Source organism: Larus michahellis, chromosome 1, assembly GCF_964199755.1.
Source record: "Larus michahellis chromosome 1, bLarMic1.1, whole genome shotgun sequence".
Classification (NCBI taxonomy): domain Eukaryota; kingdom Metazoa; phylum Chordata; class Aves; order Charadriiformes; family Laridae; genus Larus; species Larus michahellis.
In genome coordinates this window covers 167064695-167085424 of record NC_133896.1, presented here as the reverse complement: position 1 = coordinate 167085424, position 20730 = coordinate 167064695, and the positions used below count along the sequence as shown (strand labels likewise).

Here is a 20730-nt window from a genome sequence, read left to right as displayed (position 1 = left end):
CCGCTCCTTCCTGGCCCTCCTTGGCCCTGCACACGCAGGAACTTTGTGAGGAAGAGGGAGGACAAGGGCTGCACACACAACTGCTGTGTCCACGAGCAATGTCAGAGCATCATCACTCGGTTGGTGGGGAAAAGGGGAGGGAAGAAGAAGGAATGACAATGTGGGAGAGGAAAAATAGTAAGGGAGGCTAGAGGAACACGCAACGTCAGGTGGGACCAGGCTGCGTACGCTGGCCCAGTCCCAAGACTAACACTGGATTCAATGTGACACTGCAGCAGTATTGGCACCTAATAATTTTGGTCTAATTTGAATGCATCTTGAATTATGATAGTGTCATGATATTGCTCTATGGCTCCTCACTGGCAAGTGAGTCTCCAAGTTGATGGTCGTTTATCTCTTCTGTTGGCCTTCTTCACTTCATCCTGGGCCTGACATCTCTGTCTGTATACTTTTGACAAAATATCACACTTCTCTACAGTACTCATAAAAAGCACTGCAATAAATCCTTTAAAACTGTAACTTTGGATTTTACTATCAAATTCTTAAGAACAGAGTATTTTTCTTTCTGCCTAAGGAGAGACTGAATTCACCTTGCAGGAATTTTCTCCACTTCCCCCATTCAGTTCTTTGCAGATGCTCATTTACAGGAGGGAATTTATGGGTTTGTCCCCTGCTCTCCTTTCCTAGGGTGGCACAAATTACCTGGGTCAAGGACTGCCCTTCTTGTTTCCTTGTTTCCTCCTCATTCTTCTCTGTCTGATGCACAGAAACATCCTTCCCTCACTCTCCTTTAGGCAATGGACTCTTCCTCATTCTAGCTCTTCAGCTCAGGTTTTTATGTGTGCAACAAATAATAATTAATGAAAAGGGGAAAAAAAAAAAGGTATTTACGGGGCTCACTCCAAACTTGTCATTCCAGAGAGCAATACCACGAAGAGTATCTTTTTTGACATCTCGCTAGCAGGCAGTTTGTAATTTTGGGGCTAGGAGCGGCTGGATTCGTGGAGAGGATGAAGTTTTCGGGGCTGTGGGTGCTTTTCCTTCCTTCTGCCAGCAAACAGCGATCCACGCCAGGATTTGCTTTCTGCTCCTGTATTTCGGCGATGCAATGTGTAGCACGTTTCCCTCTGTGTGTGTGTGTGTGTGTGTGTGTGTGTGTGTGCATGTGTGTGTGTGTGTGTGACACGGCTCTTCCTCGCCGTGTCTGCCTCCAGGATTTCTCCCTGCCTGGCTCCGGAGGCTGCTCCAGCTCTGCGCGGAGCAGAGGTTTCCCCGGATCCCGTAAATACAGGCACACGCATCCAGTGCAGTGCACCACACGCATGCACACACACGCACACCCCCCCCACACCCCCCACCACACACACACAGGCACCGAGGCGCGCACACAGCCGCTGTCCAGTCCATCCCCACGCCGGCTGCTTTTCCCACCACCTCCAGCCTCGCAGAGGCGGCGGGCGCAGCTCCGCGGCGGATCGCGCTGCCTCCCGCCCGGGACTCCGCTCGCAACAACGCGCCGGCGGTTCCAGTCTTCACAACCTACAGCCTGATTTTTACCCCCCCTTTTTTTCCCTTTTTCCTCTTTTTTTTTTTCTTTTTTTTTTTTTTGGCGGGGGGCGACACCGCTTTACATTTGGAGAAGGAGCCGGGAGCGGGGTGACGAGGCTGCCGCTCTCCTGTCCTCCCCCCCCCCGCCCCCCCACTCCCGCCTCCGCCGTGCGCGCATGTGTGTGCCTGCGCGCCCACCATCTCCCCCCCGCCTCGCAAAAGTTTGCCTGGGCGGCCGGGGGGCTCCCGAGCCGCCGCCCCCGCAGCCGGGGGGCGCGGCGGCGGCGCGGCGGGGCGGCGGCGGCGCGGGACTTGCGCGCCGCGCGGGACTTGCGCGCCGCGCCATGCCGGCGGCGCAAGGGGCTGCGCGGCGCTGCGCCCCGGCGGGGCTACCGCTACTGCTGCTGCTGCTGCTGCTGCCGCCACCAGCCGCGGCCGCGGGGGCCGAGGGCAAGGCGCGGAGCTGCGGCGAGGTGCGGCAGGCGTACAGCGCCAAGGGCTTCAGCCTGGCCAGCGTGCCCTACCAGGAGATCGCGGGTAAGGGGGCGAGCGGAGAGGGGCGGGGGACCGCGGAGCGAGCGGGGGAGAGGGGGGCTGGGGGGCTGCGCGCCCGCCTGCGCGCACTCTCCGCGGGAGCGGGGCCAGGAAATCGCGGCGCTGTCTGGAGCGGCTCTGCCGGCACGGGTGGCACCCGGGGGCTTCCCGGTGCGGTCTCTGTGTGTGCGTGTGTGTGTGTGTGTGTAAATAGATGAATAGATAAACATAAAAACTAAGAAGGAGGATTAAAAAAAAATAGGAAAAAAAAAAAAAAGGTTCTCAGCCGCGGTTCTGTTCGCCGGCAGAAACTTCTTGAGAGTTGGAGCCGGGCTGCGGGAGGCAGCGAGCGGTTCCGCAGTGGCTGCCGCCCCCGCTCTGCCGCCCTGCGCGGGGGAATAACTTTGCCCTCTGCCAGCGGGGACAGGGCGGAGGAGGAGGAGGAGGGTGGGGAAGGCGGTCCTGTCCCCCCCTCTTTCCCCCCCTAGGACCCCGCCGCTGCCGCGGGGGCCAGCCCAGCCGTGCACCCCCGGGGCCGGGCGGCTCGGCCATCGGAGGGGCAGCCGGGCGGCTCCGCTGCAGCCCAAACGGAGCAGAGGTGTGGGGTGCCGGGGAGAGAAACACACACACACACACCCCGAAACACACACACCCTCCGCGGCCCCGCTCCGCCGCCCCAGACGCCAGGCAGCCCGTCAGTGGGCTCTTCCTTCTGCTGAAACGTGCCTACAACAGGTTATTTCTCAATCTGCCCACGAAGGTGTTCGGGTTGTTGTTGTTTGTTGTGATTTTATTTCCCTGCTTTTCCTTACAACCTTATCCATATTGCGTCTTCGGGACTGAATGAATAAAAATATGTCCAGGGTGGATAATCCTTTAGCAATCAGAGAGCACGACAAAAAGAGAGAAATGAGGTGGGAAAGCATGAGCTTGGGCCACTTAAATTGGGCTGCTCGAGCCCTCGGGAAAGGTTTCTGCTTTGCCACTGGCACTTTGCTGTTAGGTTCTGGTGCTTGTAGAGTGAATTAGATGCCCCTCGGTTTGCTTGCTTCCTTTTTAAAGTTGGGAGCAGTAGATTTATCTTCCGTGAGGTGAAATAAAGCCACGGTTACTCACTGTGCAGTATTTAGCACTTTACATGAGGAACGATAAATGCGGAAAATCTCAGGACAGCGAGGAGGTAGTTTGCAAAAATACAGGGAAGGTTGTTCCACGTTGCCAATGCAGAACAGAGCAGACCTCTGCATAGCCACGTTGCTTCCTTCGGACAACATAGGTCTGACCCGCTGATGTGCTTTAGGACAAGGCAGGAGAGTAAAGGACCTGTGAGTGTAACTGCTCCACAGGCACCGTCATACCCCAGGCTCACCAACTCACTGCATCTCTGGTCTTTCTGTGCTCTTTTTTAAAAAAAAAAAATCTCTTCAGGTTGCTCATCAGTTATATTAAATCATGAAATATGCCTTTGAATATGCCATCATGCTTTCCCTTCGCATACCGTTACTCCATCTGCTTTGAGACAGGGGGGTAAGATATGCCCTATCCCAGTTAAAAAATAATGATAATGATTTCCAGGGAATTTCAGACTCCTAGTAACTTCGGGTAAACACTTGTTGCTTTCAGCTCACAGAGAAGTTTTATTGTCTTATTTAATTCTTTAATGTACACTGCAAAGTTGCCATGCATTTTTCAAGGAATCCCAGCATTTGCAACTTTCTGCTAACATGTATCAGTACAGAAAGACTCGTGATAGCTAAATATTTATCAGTAGTTAAATCCAAAGTTACTCTTCAGTTTCCTGCTAGGCTTCATAAGTAATATCTACTTTTACGGTTAAGAAGTGATTTATGCAGAGATGAGTTATTTTTTCTGAGCTTCCTATTACAAGTTGCTTGTTTTCTTTGTGGTTTATCTGCCTTGTTACTAGTTGGTGCGTCAACTTCTGAGCAGTTCTGTGCGTAGCTATTCAAGCTACTCGGTTGTTGGAAAACTGGGGCTGCTTTAAGGTGTGCTTTGGGGTATGTTCTGCTCGTACGGTGCCAAGAGGCTGCGCAGTAACTGTGCTCTTGTTAATGTGAAAGCTACATATTTGCAACCTGGTGCAATGTTGGAAGTTTAATTAAAGAAATCAATGTGCAGGTTTCAGAGTAGTTCTTTGGGGTTTTGTGTGTGTGTGCGTGTGTGGGTTTTTTTTTTCATTCTGCCTTTTTCCACCATACTGACTTGGTTAAGGAAGCAATTTGTTAGTGTTATGAAAGAAGTGTAAGCTGTCAAATGCCCCATGTTTTAAAGAGTTCAAATAACTTTAATTACAGTCATATTTCTGAACAAACATTGTGTCTTCAAAATATTTTGCATCAATGCCCTGATAATATGATGGAAAATAGTAGTACGCAGTATGGTTTATGTATTTTGATTTAGCAGTAGTTGTATGTTTTCATTTGTCACTTGTTTGAAAGCTGCTTTCTAGCTAGGACTGTTGAAACCTGATAAACTGAAGAGGTAGCGTGCATGTACTGATGCAAAGCGTGTATGTACTGATGCAAAGAGCTGAAGAATCTGTTTAAATTGGAGAGGCTATGGACACAGAGGTACCCTTCTGTTGAATTAGTCAGAATTAAGTCAGAATTGTTAGGTAATGTTTGTAAAATTATTTCTACTGGCACTCACTTTTGAATAGAGAAGGTAGAAGTTGCAGATTTAATAAGCTGTCTGGTTTTGCACTGTAAGGCAAGGTTTTCCCACAGCATTTTGTTGCACATGAGATGTGTTGAGGTTGGTAATAACGTGATCACTGCTGTTGTCTGCTGTGCATTTACAACAATGCTAAATTGAGGTGCGATTGAAGGAGCTGGGACTGTTTAGTTTGAGGAAGAGGAGGCTGAGGGGAGACCTCATCACTCTCTACAAGTACTTGAAAGGCCATTGTAGAGAGGTTGGTGCTGGTCTCTTCTCACAGGTAATTAGTGATAGAACAAGAGGGAATGGGTTCAAGCTGCAGCAGGGTAGGTTTAGGCTGGACATTAGGATTCTTCCCAGAAAGAGTGGTCAGACACTGGAATAGGCTGCCCAGGGAGGTGGTGGAGTCACCATCCCTGAATGTGTTTAAGACTCGTTTAGATGTGGTGTTAGGGGATATGGTGTAGGGGAGAACTTTGTAGAGTGGAGTTGATGGTTGGACTCGATGATCCCAAGGGTCTTTTCCAACCTAAATGATTCTATGATTCTAAATTGTTCAATGCAATCGTATAGTACTTATTTGTACTCAGGTTGCTGCGCCTTATGTCTTGCCTGCTCACCGAATTCTGATGCTGTGACCTACATTAGAGTACAGCATATAAAGTTGGCTTCCAACATAGGTGGTCAAAGTAAGTCCTCAATAAAGGAACTTTGGGAATGAGGGAAGGAAGAAAAATTGAAGTACACATAAATACGCTGCCTTGGGCTTGATTCTATGCCCCAGTCACAGGCAGGGTGGGCAGCAGTAGCTTGTGGTGTGCATTGGGCTGCCCTGGTAAAACCTGCCCTCTCGTAAAGCTGCTGTGGAGTGTCCTGCATGTGAAGAAGAGTTGAACCGTCGGACTCAGGCTGCTGTGCCCCAGCACTCCTGAGCACCCAGAGGAGCTCCTAAGGACTGTGCAGGAAGTGTTTTGGTGTAGGAAAATTTGTCACATGGCAGTCAATACCAAAGAGAAAAGTCACAGCGCTTATCTGTTAGCATCACTTGTTTAACTCCGACCCTGATTGCAATAACTTAACAGCCTCTTAGGGGAAGCCATGAAAATAAAACATCAAAGGTGGAGTGTGTCCTTGCCTCAAAGTTTTTGAATGAAAGTGAACCTCTGATTGTTTAAAACTAACAAAGTAGCAGATGTGTCTGATTTGTGCCTTTCCACTTCCAGTTGATCTAGAGGTTTTGAAAGGTGAAGGGTGTGGGTTTGTTGCGGGTTGTGGTTTTGTTTGCGTTTGGCTTTTTTTTTATTTATTTTTTTTACTAGATGCTGAATAATAGTGCATTAAAGAAAGACTAGAAATGTTCCGGTAAAGCATCCAACTGTAAAGATGTTGAATTCTAAATACTGCATAAGAAGTTAGTTAGCTTTGTTCTCCTGTGCAGATGATGAACGAGGTGAGATTCTGGCAACACAGAGACACTGTAGTGAACGTAACTGAAATGAAAGCAGAAGCAAACCCTCCATTTTGAAGGTCAGGAGTCACTTGAAATTGTGATTTGATGAATGGGCTTCATACTGGCATAATACAGAGGTGTTGACTGAAGAAAGCTAGCAAACATAACACAGTTGCTTGTAGCTCTAAAGTGGCAATAATAATAATAATAAAAACCCCTCAGCAGTCACTCATACAATTGAGCTGTTAGTCCATGTCAGATGTTCCCAAGATACTCCTTCTGAATGTTTTGCTTTCCTTTAAGTAGCTCTAAAATGTAATGATAGATTGACAGCAGAACAGCGGAAAATCCTCCGGACTGAGTCTGTATCAAAGCACTTGTTAATTAATGTCTTCTTTTACTGTTTCTCTGCTGCTGTCACAGAGTTGTGTGAAGAAAATGCCTGTAGACCGGGAGGCAAATGGGGATTCACAGGCCCCTTGTGCAGTTGTCTCAGGAGTGTAAAGCAGGAATAGCCTTACTGAAATCAACAATATAATTGATGCGAATTTGTGAAATTTGAATTGGAGTATTGGAGATTAATTCACTCCTGATCTCAGTAAGGGCAATGAAGAGGGACGCCAAATTTCGTGTAAACTTTGCGCTTCTCTTGTTTTGGTGCTGTAGTAGTAGTGCCCTCCACCCTGTGCAATCTTCCTCCTCACCTCTGCGATTTCAGTAACTGCAACATCCAGAGACTCTCTGGTCACCCTCCCTTACGGGCTCCCTTATTTTCCCGTTGTGAGTGCATGGTGACGCTAATGAACCTGCGTGTGCATTTAGCTAGGAGGAAATACAGCTTTTCAAATACCTGGCTTTGCTGTCGCTTTTGTACGTATTTATTGGTTTGCATGTGACTGATGCCATTAAAAGGAGTACAACTTACATATGCACCTCTAAACCTAAAGGTGCACTTCGTAAGATCAGGGCCTTTGAAGGGAAATAGCATGTTTTTAATGCTTATAAATAACGCATTTTTGACTGAGAATTTTAAATCCCGGCATCTGGAGTTTCCTGATGTGACTTTATGGTAGAGTATCGTGGAAAGAGGGACTTTAAAATAGAAAAGGCGATGCTTTAATAATTAGCGTACTGATGGATTTCAGTGTATTGTACTCTAATAATCTTTTTCCTTTCTGCCATTGGTCTGATTTATTATCAAAAAGCATACCTAAAGCTATAATATTTTCTACACTTCCAAGTGCTAATGTGTTAAACTGTTCTAGTTCTGTATTAGTACTTATTTCATCATATGCTATTGTGAAATACTCCTGAGATTAGGTGGTGTTCAGACACCAGAGAGGTCAAGCACTATGTTAAAAGCTCAGGCCATTCTTTTTATATTACTGCAATAAAGAATATATTCATTTCATTTATATTACCACTTGGCTCTCATAAAAGGTCAGTTTCAGCTGAATGTACAATTACTTTCAAATGGCAAATCTTATAACAAGTGATCAACAATAAAAGCTTTTTGGGGTAATTTGTCTTTAAAATTACCACCTGCCATTTCTTTTGAATGACTTGAGCATCTTGCAGTATCACTGGGCGATCTCTGTCTTATTCCCCACGATACATGTAAGAAAACTATGCATGCTAATCTTCCTTTCTGCTTAGTAAAGTAAAAATGCGTAATTACATTAAAGTTTCTAGTTGAAATAACAAGCTTGGTGCTTAAAACTCCATTACGGTATCAACGTATCAGCACTCCCATTACTAGCAAAATGAAATTACATTTTCAGTGAACTATGACTGTATGCTCCCCTTCATACCTGGCTAATGGGTGCTATCTCCCTGGGAAGGGAACCTTCATTCTGTGGATTTGACTGTTCATACTACCAGGCGTAATTATTTTAGCAGCTTAAATACGTGTAAAAGAATTAACACTTCTCCACAAATTCCTAAGAACAGTATATAAAGGTTGGTGTTTAAAGGCAGAATAGTTATTATGCTAAACAGAGAGAATACATTACAAGATGCAAAAGGAATTTAAAATGCATTGCAGATGGCAGGAAAACATATGCCTGGTGAAATTCTTAGCACTTTATTCCTCCGTATGTAAAAACAGCCTAATACCTACTGAAACTAGGGTTTGCTTTCTTCACGACTCGTAGCTACAGCGCTCCTGCGTGCATCCACAAAAGAAGCGTCCCTGAATAAGAAAATTTTTAGCTCTCGTGGTAGCAAAACCCACCAGCTCTCTCCGATCAGCTTCTTTCGGCTAACGTGACCTTTTCCATCCAGCAAAGCGAAACAGCGGGACTTCATTCTGTCGGGCGACCGCAAAACGCCCGACCCCGACAGCGTTTGAAGGCAGGTGCCTCCGCATCTCCCCCCCGCGGGGGAGTTCGCCCCCCGGTTCCGCGGGGGCGGCAGCAACGCGGGACCCGCCGCTGCGCCCGGCGGAGCCGCTCTCCCGTCGGCCGGGTCCCGCGTTGTTCATTCGTAGCCCCGGGTTAGTCGTAGCCCCCGGGGATGGCGGGGGGGGGGGATCTGTGGTCCCGCCAGCCCGCTGTAGAACCCCCGCTGCCCGGGAGGAGGCTCCACAGCGCAGCGCCAGCGCCGGGATGGAGACGGGACCCGCCGGCCTGACCCCCCTGGATGGATCTGGGACGAGGGACCGCTTGCGGTCCGTCAAAATGAAACAGCGGTGGGCCGATAGTCCGAACGCAAACAGCAAATTGCTCTCCGACTCGCCCAGCCTGCGAGGTCTGTCACCTTGAGCTTCTAATGGCCTTTTAACCACATCTCCAGCTGAGCAGCAGATGTAAAGGGTACTGAACATCCCCGAGCTGGGCTTTTTTGAGTTTGGTTTTTTTTTTTTGCCTCCTGAACGAAGCATTTCTACAGACGCTCAGCTAAAACAGCGGAGCCTCGGACCTGCTCGCTGACCTGTTGGGTTTAAAATAGCAGGGCAAATCTCCAAAAATAAGTGGAAGTCTCGGCTGCTTTTAACAGGTGCCTTACAGGGCTGTTACATTAAATTAGGTACTCTTGCAGCATAGCACAGTCACATCTGTGCATGTGCACATGTGTGTGTGTGTGGGTAAAATCACAGCTTTTACCTGGAGTGGACACAAAGTTACATTTAAGCACTGAAAAAGCTAGAGAAGCTGCAGGGTACCAGGATAGGTACTTGCAAACCAGGTTGAAACTTTGTTTTATGGGCCACATCTGAAAGACACATGTGCAAACACACATGGATGCAAACATATGCAGAATAAAAAGCCACACAAGGTTCAGTTCATACATGTCAGAAAGATCAAAGGCTAAGGCAGCCATGCTAATCCTACTGTTTGGGGAGTCTAATTAGTTCAAGCCTGATGCTTGTCTAAGCGGTAGGTAATATAACCTGCTCTCTAAGTCAAAAGCTAGACCTCTGTTGCCAGAAACATATTCTTTGCCAGTCTCCGTAGCTGTAGCTCTTGCCCTGTCTATGATGGTAGCCGCATGTTTCTCTGATATTTTTGGCTATGTCTCTCTGACTTATGTGTTGAGTTTCTAACATACTAGAGACTATGGGGACACCCGTCTGACTTTTGTCTGAGTTTGTCTTGGAGGGAAGTCAACGCATGGGATGAAGCTGTTGCACATCTGGGTATCAGACGGTAGTATGGGATAGCGTGAGGATGTGCGTGGGTACTGCCATGGTTGTGAGAACTATGGAGGTATGTAGAAGTACTCCAGATCTGGCAAAATATAGTCCATGAATGCCTCACTACGGTTCTCAAGTCATATGTCTGTGGTTGGCTTTTGAGTTACGGTATCCCTTATGACCTCGGAGTTTTCCTTCGAGAGTCCATAAGCAGTAATTAATACAAGAAACTGGAATTGCTTTCTTAAACAGATTTTTTTTTTTTTTTTAAGAAGTAAAGCATAACATTAGGGAAAGGATCTTTATGCACAGTTATCCTACCAAGTGCTGATTGATGGTCACAGCCCGGGAGGCTCCCGACAGGTCCTGTGTACATCTCCTGTGTGCTCTTTTCAGTTCAGGATTCAGTATCCTGTCTTCAGGAAATGTTTCTCTTTGAGCTGCTCTTCTCTAAATTTCATTTTTCTGATTATATCCATCAAGTAATAGAGGTAACATTTTGGACAAAGTGTTGGTATTTATGGTTGCAGCATTTGAATCTGGAACAACCATTTCTCTTGCCCAGAAGATGCCACATTGGTCTGTGTTTTGGCTTTGGATAGTCTTTTGTGAACGTAGCAGTTTGTGGCTTTGGAGTCCAAATATGCGGCTCTAGACAGAGGTAATGAGGCTAGCAAAAACCTGACTCAGGGAACTGGGAAGAGAATATAGGGTAGGATGATTTGTTGGAGAAGGGACTGTTACTGGAAGGTGAATGAAGTATGAATAGGAGTACTTCTTTCTCTCATTGATTGAGTCACTTCGCATTCATTGCATTCATTGTTAAGAGCTTTCATGCAGTTAAAGCCCTCGGAGAAGGGAAAAAGACTGGAAAAGTGCTTTCATGCTTTCATGCAAGTGTTTGGATGAATAGGATGCAAAGAAGGAGGAACAGAGCAGAGATGCTCCATTTCTTTTTTTTTTATTTTTATTTTTATTTTTATTTTTATTTTTATTTTTATTTTTATTTTTATTTTTATTTTTATTTTTATTTTTATTTTTATTTTTATTTTTATTTTTATTTTTATTTTTATTTTTATTTTATTTATGCCCCACTTGGTCTTGGTCCGTACAGTTCATAGATTTCTCCTTTTTCTTACCATCTGAGTAGTTCAACATCTCATCTCAAACAGATTGTGGTGACCTGACTGATCATGCTCCAAAATGGAAAAAGTTCCCATCAAGGTCCATTGGCCTTTCTATTGTTGAACAGTTTCTTCAGAGCTTGTTGCTCTGCTAAGTGGGCAGTTCTCAGTATTTCAAGCCCAGTATCTGATACATAATTGTCTTGTTGCAGAGAGAACAATGCAGCTTTTACATGTTTCTGTCTCTCATCATAATTTTACGTAACTGTGCTCCATAGCCTGAGAGATCAGGCTGTAAGTTCCTGGCTTACACCTTTAAACCTAAACAATTTTATAAAAGGCTTGGGTCCAAACTATTGAAGCACGTTTTCATTTAAACCTCACCCCGTTGCATGGGAGCTAGCTGTCAGCAAAGTTGTGTGTTCCCCGGTCCTGCCTCTGCATCCCTTGCATCAGGTCTGGCACACTGACCTGCACCAGCAAGCCGATCCCACACCTCACCCACCAAAAAGGGTCTTGAAGTTACTCAAGAGAGTATGTGGGAATGTGTGCCTGAAATCATGATGAGAAAGCGGGGCTCACCATTTGGTGGTGGCTTTCAGGTAGATGCTTCAGAATTATCATGAAACTGCAAGAGGAAGGCTGTCCGTCTTCTCTCACGTGGCAGCAAAATGCAATGTGCCAGTGGCACAGCACTCTTGTGGTATAACTGAGAAGAAACTACCCGCAGCTGAGCATTCTTGGGTACTATCCCCACTTTTGCACTTGGCTTTCTAACTGCATCACCAAAACTTGCAAAGCCGTACTAGCAAAGTCATCTGTTCTCCAAAGTGGAAGGAGCTGAACGTCTGCCTGGGATGAGGGATCACACTGAGAGTGCTTCACTACCTTAGGGAAAGAGTCTGCTTGTTATCATGGCGATGCGTGATAGTTAACGGGGCCAGTTTAGCGAGTGTCTGCTGATTTTATTGCATGTTGAAAATTGGGGTTTATGAGGCAAACGGATCGGATTATTAGACCGCAGTTTTATATACTGCTATTTATTGTTGTTTTCATGTTCTCAATCTTTTCTACACCTGAGGGTACCCATTCCCAGCTATATGCAGCCTTGACATATAAAAAAAAAAAAACCGCACATAGTAGTGCTGAAATAAAAATTGTTAAAAGCAGTGGCAGGGCGCTTCTTTGCATGTCGTAAGTATCCAGTGGGCAGCCATCAGACTTAAGCTGTTGCACCATTTTTAAATATTTTTTTTAATTTCTGAGTACCCTCGTTTTTAAACATGTGCTAGTCCCTAAGAGGTTTAAACAATGCAGTGACAAATCAAAGGCAAGGGATGATGACGCCCCGTATCCAGCAGCTACACCTGAAGTGCTTTCCATCAGTTCTCTTAAACTGACATAAAGTTTCACAGAGAAAGGAACTGTAAGTACAAACAGTGACTGCATCTTATTTAGTTACACAAAATTTATTCACAGTGTAAACGCATAATATTTATTTCTTTTATATTAGCTTTTGGCTTTACAACTATGAGATAATAGTGTACGAGCAATTTAGATTCCTTGGATGAAAATAGCTATGCACCATTTTGTCTGTCAGTATTATCTGTGTTGTAGAGCAATATGGAAGATACCTTTTGAACAGTTTCAGACTCAGACCACATTCTCGTTAATCCGTTAGAGTCATTGCAATTTACAGAATTCTTATCTCGTCTAAACTTTCCGTTACATGCATGTATTTAAAGCAGTTTCAAAAATGTAATAGAAGATACCAAAGCTGGGCCACAGTAAAAAATTCCGTAATAAAATCTTTTTTTTTAATTTATTTTGTGAAGTAGTCTGTCCTCTACTAGGAGTCCATCTGCAAAAAAAAAAAAAAGCAGGGAAGACAGATCATGCTGATCAAAATTACAAAGTAGGTTTTGTTGGCTCAACAGAGGTTTTGGTGTTTCTGAGCAGAGAATCAAAATCTAATTTAAAAATGAAGGTATTTAAAAGAATGGTGCAGGGGAGGTTTCTTTATTGAATTGGTGAAAAGCCAGGAGCAATATTCCTTGACTGCTGCTGTTCCAAGATAGTCCATCGTGTTGGCCATGGACTGGAAATGAGCACTGTTAATTGAATAGCTGGAACATAACTAATATGAATTGATTAAATACAAACACCTGTCTTTGCAATGTAGCATGGCTGATGAAGTGAAAGGACTCCCAGAAACGGCTTCCTGAAATTGAACGTTGAAACACTGATTAGCTTGTTCTTAAAGCTGATCTTCAGAAGTCCCGTACCACTCTTTGAAGGAGAACTCCAAAGCCTCTTTCTTCTTTAATTACTGAGACAGCATACTAAAAGCCATGTATAAATTGACTGTAATCAGATTGGTTGTGGGGCACATGCACACTTCTGTTACAAGTTTTTTGAGCTAAAGACCCCCAAACATGGTTTCTGCCTATCTCCACAGAATGCAGCTGAGGGCAGAATTTGATTGAGAACCAATTGCAGGTTTTTTTGCAAAAGTAAGTAAAGCAGTCAATGATCCAAATTCAAAATCACAATGTAATTGTGTGGAGCACTGAAGAAGTACAAAGAAGGGACAGACCCGTCTGCAAAGAGCTTCTATTTTATATTTATGCCAGTATTTCTTCATGAGATTCAACACAATCATCATGTCATAGTTATGTACATACTGTTTAAACCTTTTTTCTGTTACATAAACAACAAATGTAGTCCAAATAAATACGCTGCTTAATTTTTTAATTGTCCTTTTAAAGGACACCAGCTTCATATCTCACTGAGATTACTACAATAATTGAGGGATCCTTTGTGGAAGCATCTTTGTACCTTGTTAACTAGTAATTTAGAGTCTGAGTTTGCTTTTTAAAGCAACTCTAGCTGGACACTGTAAATCATTGTTTAGGGCATAATCTACGCTCAGTACAGAAACTGGCCAAACCACAAACTCTTTGCACCTTGGGTACCAAAATCTGGTTGCTGGCAAATACTTGAATATATAAATACAGAGCATTGCTCAAGTGGAGTTTTTCCATATCTGATAAATGGATTTAAACTGCTCTTCACTTGCATTTTGCCCAAGAGACTAATGCCTTCTCTTCAACTGAGAAGAATGCACAGAGGTATTATGTCCACAGTGTGTAGACAAATGTAAATACATTGTACCAGAACAGCCTCTTACATTCAAAGAACCTGCTGAAATTGTATTGTATACCAGACAGCTTTTTTCAAAGGTGTATTATAAAATTGTAGATAACTTTTGGATTACAAGTGAAGTCCAATTTTCCTTTCAATATTTGAGTAGTCTTCCTTTCATTATTAGTTTTCGCTTCTTTGAGTATCCGTGAGTTATTTCCGTTTTTCTGGTGGCAGGATGGTCATTGCCGTTACCTTCATGCCTCATGGACCTCTCAAGCTTTTGACAGAAGAGGAAACACTACATAATTTCCCTGTGCTTTTTAGCTGAAACACCAGCAAAAGTCAAACTCAAGATGAAGAAAATTATATAGAATCATAGAATGTGTTGGGTTGGAAGGGACCTTTAAAGGTCATCCAGTCCAACCCCCTTGCAGGAAGCAGGGACATCTTTAACTAGATCAGGTTGCTCAGAGCCTCATCAAGCCTGGCCTTGAATGTCTCCAGGGATGGGGCCTCCACCACCTCTCTGGGCAACCTGTTCCAGTGCCTCACCACCCTCATTGTAAAGAACTTCTTCCTAATGTCTCATCTAAACCTACCCTGCTCTGGTTTAAAATCACTGCCTATCGTTACATGCCCTTGCAAGCAGTCCCTCCTCCTAGTTAAGAGCAGATTCGTCCATTTTAGTCTGTAATGCTGAACAAATCCGGAGCAGGTCCATGAACTCCAGTAGGGCTAAAGAATCATACCTGTAACATCGCTACTGATTTATATACTTTTAGGATATTTTTTATAGTCCTTTCAACATCGTTGTTGCAGTTATTGTACAGCACAGACAATAAACCTTTCTAGAAAGACTAATGGAGTTTGCAAATTAGGATCATCATCATCATTTAAATGGCTGATACATAAGTGCTAATCTTTTTGTTCTGTTCTGGGGCTTGCCTGATGTTGGGAGCTGATCAAACTGTTGCATGCAATGACTGTTCAGATGAGTCGTGTGGAAAGGACTGATGTAGCAGAATAAAACTTCTCAAAATGGTACTTAGAGTTCCTACACCTTTGTGTTGATTCAATATAGAGATAAAGAGATACAATCTTAATTAGTTTAAATCAGCAAAAAATGAGATGAGTTATTCACGAGTTTCAACAATAAGCATCTTGGGAAGATGATAGTAAGAGCTAGCAGCCACATTTTCTGATTAATAGATATTTATATTTTTGACACTTTCATATGAAAAGCAAATTTGTAAACATTACTAATATTTATTCCACAAATATTTGTCTCATTTTTCTTTCACCCTGCTGTGATCTGCAAGCGCTAATCATTTGGGCACCTTTGGAGCAAAGGTACTTGCTAAATTGTGTTAGATACAGCAGGAGCTTGATAGCAAAACAAATTTTTGTTGAAAAAATGTCTCGGTCAGTCTAATTTTACAAGAGAGCTGCACGCATGCCTTTCAACGGTGAGAAGTTAATTTGCAGAGGCAAGCTAAAGAATATATTCTGAATATTTTCTCAGTTGCGTATGGCAGACTCCTTCCTTTTCTTTCTGAATCGTTCTTTTCTATTCTGCCCAGATTATTTCATGTTTATGCTACACAGACACGTACACACCTCCGTATTTCAAAAGAATTAAAAATAACAGATAATTCATTTTTCAACATTACTTGCATTTGCTGGAACACGTATTGCTTCCACAAAGAGTTAGGCCATCGCTGTATTTACCGATACAGTCCCTTATTTTTAGGCAGCTTTCTGCCTTGCAGGGTAAAGTTTTCATAGGGGCCCTCAAGGCGGCAGGGTACAGTGCACGAGGAGAATTAGTCACAGCAACTGAGTAATCAACCAGTGAATCTAACCGGGGTGGTGGGGGGGAAATCCTGCGAGTGATGCTGATGAGTGAGAGGTTTGAGTCCTCACTCCTCACCTTTTGGGAGAACATCTTCAAGGCCCTTTCCGGGGCGATGCGTGCGAGCTTTCCCTTTGAAGCGATTCCACTGTGCACGTTCCCTAAGCCAGAGAGGGTGTTTGGTTTTGCGCCTGTTTGTTAGCACATCGGAGGATGCTGTTTTGTAAGAGATGAAACATTCTTTCAGCCACTGGTCCAATAAATGCATAAATATTTAGCTACTGGAAAACAGACCGAAACCAGAATCCTGGATCTGGAACCCCTCTGTGAGGTAAGGGCAGGCTGCACGCAGCTAGATAGTTTCTTCACTCTCTTTCTGCCCGAGAAATAATTATTGCATGCAAAGCAAGAGCGTTTTAATAGAAAAGATTGAGAGCAGGCTGTCAAAATTGTTTTTCTTTGCTGAGGAGAACCCTGTCTATAGTAAAAACCCTGTCTATAGTAAATCTATTTAAGCATAAGGTAACTTTGAAGTAGGCTGGCATTGCCATTTGATCTTGAAGCTTTTCTTAATAAAAAACTTAATCGACTTGAAAATTGGTCAGCATAAAAGGGTTTTTTTTCCTTTATTTTTTCCCTCTTGAGGAATATTTAAACAATTCCAATTTTCTTCCTGTGCTGATAATGTTACTTAAATTATTAGTAATCGAATGCTAGATTGCAAGCAGTCAGCAATAATATAAAAGATGTTTCACGAATGCATTAGTTTATGGCATAATCTTCCAAGGGATTTAATGGGAAACTCATTGCTTGGTCCGTTTTATCCTAAATTAGACAAAGTACAACGAATTGCGTGTTCCTGTCACCTCATTGTGGTTCGACAGTGGTGGTAGCAGGCCTTTTTTCTTTAAGTACTCCAAAGGAACAAATGACAGTGAAAAGAAGCATCTACACCTTCAACTGTGAGGTTCTGTAGGGGCCAGTTTGGATTAACCTGGTTGCCGGTGTAGGTGACTGCTGGCTCTTTGGCTTATGGATTCCCAGGTGACCCAAGCCCTTTTGATACGTCATATTTTCTCCGAGCAAGTGCACAGCCTCAGAAGGTACTTATGGCCTGCTCCCACTGGGCAGGATCCTCAAAAAGCGATGCTGAGTCAGTGTGAGAGCCTCCACAGAAATACTTTCTGTTTTCTGCAAGAGCGAGTCTTTTGTGAAAAAGCAGTAGGCGTAACTACTGGAAGTGTACATGAATAATGTTAAAGGTGAGTTTTGGGGGGGTTGTAATTCCAAACCTGGCTTGATTCTTCCCCACTCATGTGCATGAAGCAGAAAGCATTCTTGGAAAATGTTTTTATTTTCCTGTTAGTGGGAGTGGGTGGTGGTGCAGAGTGGTTCCTTGTGGACCCTCAATAAAGGGTTTAACATTTTGCATCCTATAAATGTGTTTTTTTAAGAATAACACTATAGAAACGAACAAAAAAAAATATTCCATGGAGAGTCAGTAGCAGAAATGTTAGTGTTCTGTGCTGAAGATGAAGCTATTCTCCTTTTAAGGTGTTCCACTAAGGTTAAGGTAGAAGGGAGAGGTCTTGAACATCCCGTGGGGTCTGTCTGTTTCCACTAGAAGTTTTGTTTGCTTTCTGAGCCTAGATACAAACTCAGCAGTGGGAAAAACAGCAGCTTTAAAATTTTCTCCTGGGGAAATTGCTTGACTTCAGAAGCACCTTAGAAGGTTGCAAAGGTATCGCAGGCCAACAGGCACAAAATAATTTGATATAAAACTGAGCTCTAAGTTGCTGTTGGAAACCACCAAGATAATGAGTCAGTTTCAGAAAAAAAAATAGGTTCATTATTTTTTAATTGGGCTGCTTTTCAAGAAATGCAGGGGCTGCTCATCAAAATGCAAGAGGTGTTCCAAATATCATAAAGGTTAAGGAAATTAAGTTCTGATGAATGCTATATACCTGACAAGATGGATCTATCGATTGTACACTGCTGACCTTCACTAGTGAGTTTTCCTGCGTCTTCAAAAGTCTTCTCATGTGAAAAACAACACAAACATCAATTTAAGCAATATATAAATATGAACTGAAGTAAGTACTTAAAATGAAACTTTAACAAGACCAAAAACATTTTGGCAAGATTATTTCAGGGAACAGTTAAAATAAATGAGAACAGCTTTCCTTTGTGATTAGCATCATTATATTCTCATTCATTCAGGACATTATATTGATTCAGGACTTAGCAATTTTCAGAGGAGTTTTTGTATCAACAAAATGAGAGAAGCAATAAAAGGCATAGAACTAATAGTATATTTGATTTTCAGAGGAAGCAGGATGCCGAGTGGGCTAGGAGGACCGGGGTACATCTTCACTCAGCTTGCTGCAGAACTGTGATGTAGGCAGATGTGGGAACTAAAGAAGCATTTCTTGTGCAGTTACATGTATAAAACCATGACTGAGGAGGTGGATATTTGGTGGAATGCTGAGGGGTTGACTTAAAAGACTTCCAGAGATATTTCTTTGTTTTCACTTTAAGTACGAATTCCCTCCTGATTGCCATCAGTCCCAAAAATAAAACTGGAATCCAACATTTGATGGAAGCTTAGATAACACTAAACTCAAAAATGAACATGGCATTTATCACCTGTCTTGGACTGTGTGTCCCTGAGTGACTAACAACTGCATCAGTCTCTTCCCTTAGTCTCTTCCCTTTCCCTTCCTTAAACATGCCGTAAGTTTTCGAGATCTCCACAGCCCCCTTACCACACCTCAAAATACTCGACACAGTCTCAAAAAGCTCTTCCCTCTGCACCCTTCCTATAAGGAGTCCTGTAGTGAGTTACCCTGTTTCATGGGCACAGCATGGGGGGGGAGAGAGTCTCTTTGCTTGACTGGGGGTTGGACTAGATGATCTCCAGAGGTCCCTTCCAACCCCTGTCGTTCTGTGATTGATTCTGTGTGACTTTTTTTTGGTTTCCTATTAGATGCGACAGTCTCATCAACCCATCATTCTCCTTGGGCAGTCATGGGAGCAGCCGACTCAGTGTCCTCTGGTTTGCACTGACTAGGTTTCTAGAGTTCCTTCACCTATAATGGTTCCGTGCTCCTTGCCAAGATTTTGTATTTAATTTGTGTTGCTTTTATTATAAAGATATGTTATAAAGATTATAAAGATAACCTGACACTAAATACTTCACATACAGTCTTTTGCTTTTTTTTTTTTTTTTGGATAATCTTAATATTCTTCTTCTTCAACTCCAAACTGTAGTTTTACCTGCCAGTTACTCCAAAAGAGATATCACTGAGCGTGGTCTTCTTATATTCATGATTTAACCTCCTTTCAGTGCATTTTCTGTCAGCCTCTGTTGGGAGCACTTTTTTGCCTTGTCAGGCGCAAGTTTGGTTTTATCTGTATTTCAGGAATCATCTCTTCCTGTGAGAATACGATCAATCATTGCAGCTTTTCCCCACTGCTGGTTTTACCAAAGTCTATGTCTATGTCAAAACTCTGTTGGATTTTAGTAGGGCCAGGACTTCTTTCTTAGCCCAGAATTTTCTTTCCTGGACTGCTTGTTTTGGGAGTTTTTAGTTATTTGCTCAATAGTTATAGCAATGTGCAACAAACTTTTTATCTTTGGGAAGGGGAATCCCTTCAGTCTTCGCAAAGGAGCGAAGTGTTGAGGAGCAAAAGCACGAGGCACAGAAATTTGCTTTTGAAGAGCTGTGTGAAAGTAGAGGAACACAGTCAAAGTTCAGCAATATATGCAAGAACAAAATAACCTGTAACTAAAGTAATCGTTCGTGACTTTAGTGTGTGTGTTACTATAGTGGTTTTGCTTACATTTTTACAGCACCAGAATCTTGTTTACAAACTCCGGTTTTATGACTGCTCTATACTTAGACCATGACACTTGAAACCAGTGAGTTCCCATCCTTTGTCAAAAGGGATGTGCCAAGCCCTGCAGCCCACTTGCAAATGATGTGGAGTGGCACCGGCAGGGATGTCCCACCAGACCACGACCCCCAGGCTGGCCAACCTGGCATGCATGCATACATAAGCATGTTTCTGAACTTCAAAGAATGTCAGGAATTTAGCCTTAAAACACCCTTAAACACTCCACTGCAAAATATCTTTACTTAGGTTGAATAATAGCCCCTCTCGCCTTATGCGGTAGTTTGATATGTGAGGACAATAATGCTGTGCTGCAGCGTAGCAGAGGGTATTAGGATTGGCCTGAATTTGGATAGGATGTCGAATGAAAATGTTAGCAATGAGAGGTTTATTACATTATTTTCCTCACTTTTGAAGGAGGGGGAAGTATTAATAGCATCCAGCAGTACAGATGTATTTTTACTTCTCAATCAACAGCACTTCGGGGAGAATATAGACGAAAGACAAAACAAGAAAAAAGCATTAGCAGTGGCGGAATGTGTTAAAAAGGTGCTGCCTTTGTCATCCTGCTGTAGTCAGAAAAGTCAAAATGCACTTCAGAATACAGGAATAAAAAAGGGCAGTCTGCTAGACTGAAGCCTGATGAAATTGCCATGAAAATAAGCTAGCTCCAAGCAAAACATTGCTCATCTACCGTTTACCGTGATATTGACTTTTAAGATACAAAGTATGATACTGTATTTGGGGAGCAGAAAATTAATTTTTTCATTAGCATGACAATTTTTAATCCCATTATTTCATAATTACTCCACCAATTTTGGAGCAGAGGCGTCTAGCGTTGCCAATAGCTTTTTCATCCTGTTGAATA

At 43.4% G+C, this 20730-nt stretch overlaps 1 protein-coding gene across 2 annotated transcripts in view; it reads left to right on the top strand.

Moving 5' to 3' along the window:
• The first annotated feature begins 1724 nt into the window (after positions 1 to 1724).
• The window catches only part of GPC6 (glypican 6), a 779374-nt gene continuing 760368 nt past the window's right edge, over positions 1725 to 20730 (top strand). The window contains exon 1 of one of the 2 annotated variants that reach the window (XM_074563067.1): positions 1725 to 2085. In XM_074563067.1, coding sequence (XP_074419168.1) covers positions 1725 to 2085 — 361 coding nt within the window. The remainder of the gene's footprint in view (positions 2086 to 20730) is intronic. The other variant, XM_074563077.1, reaches the window with a different exon arrangement.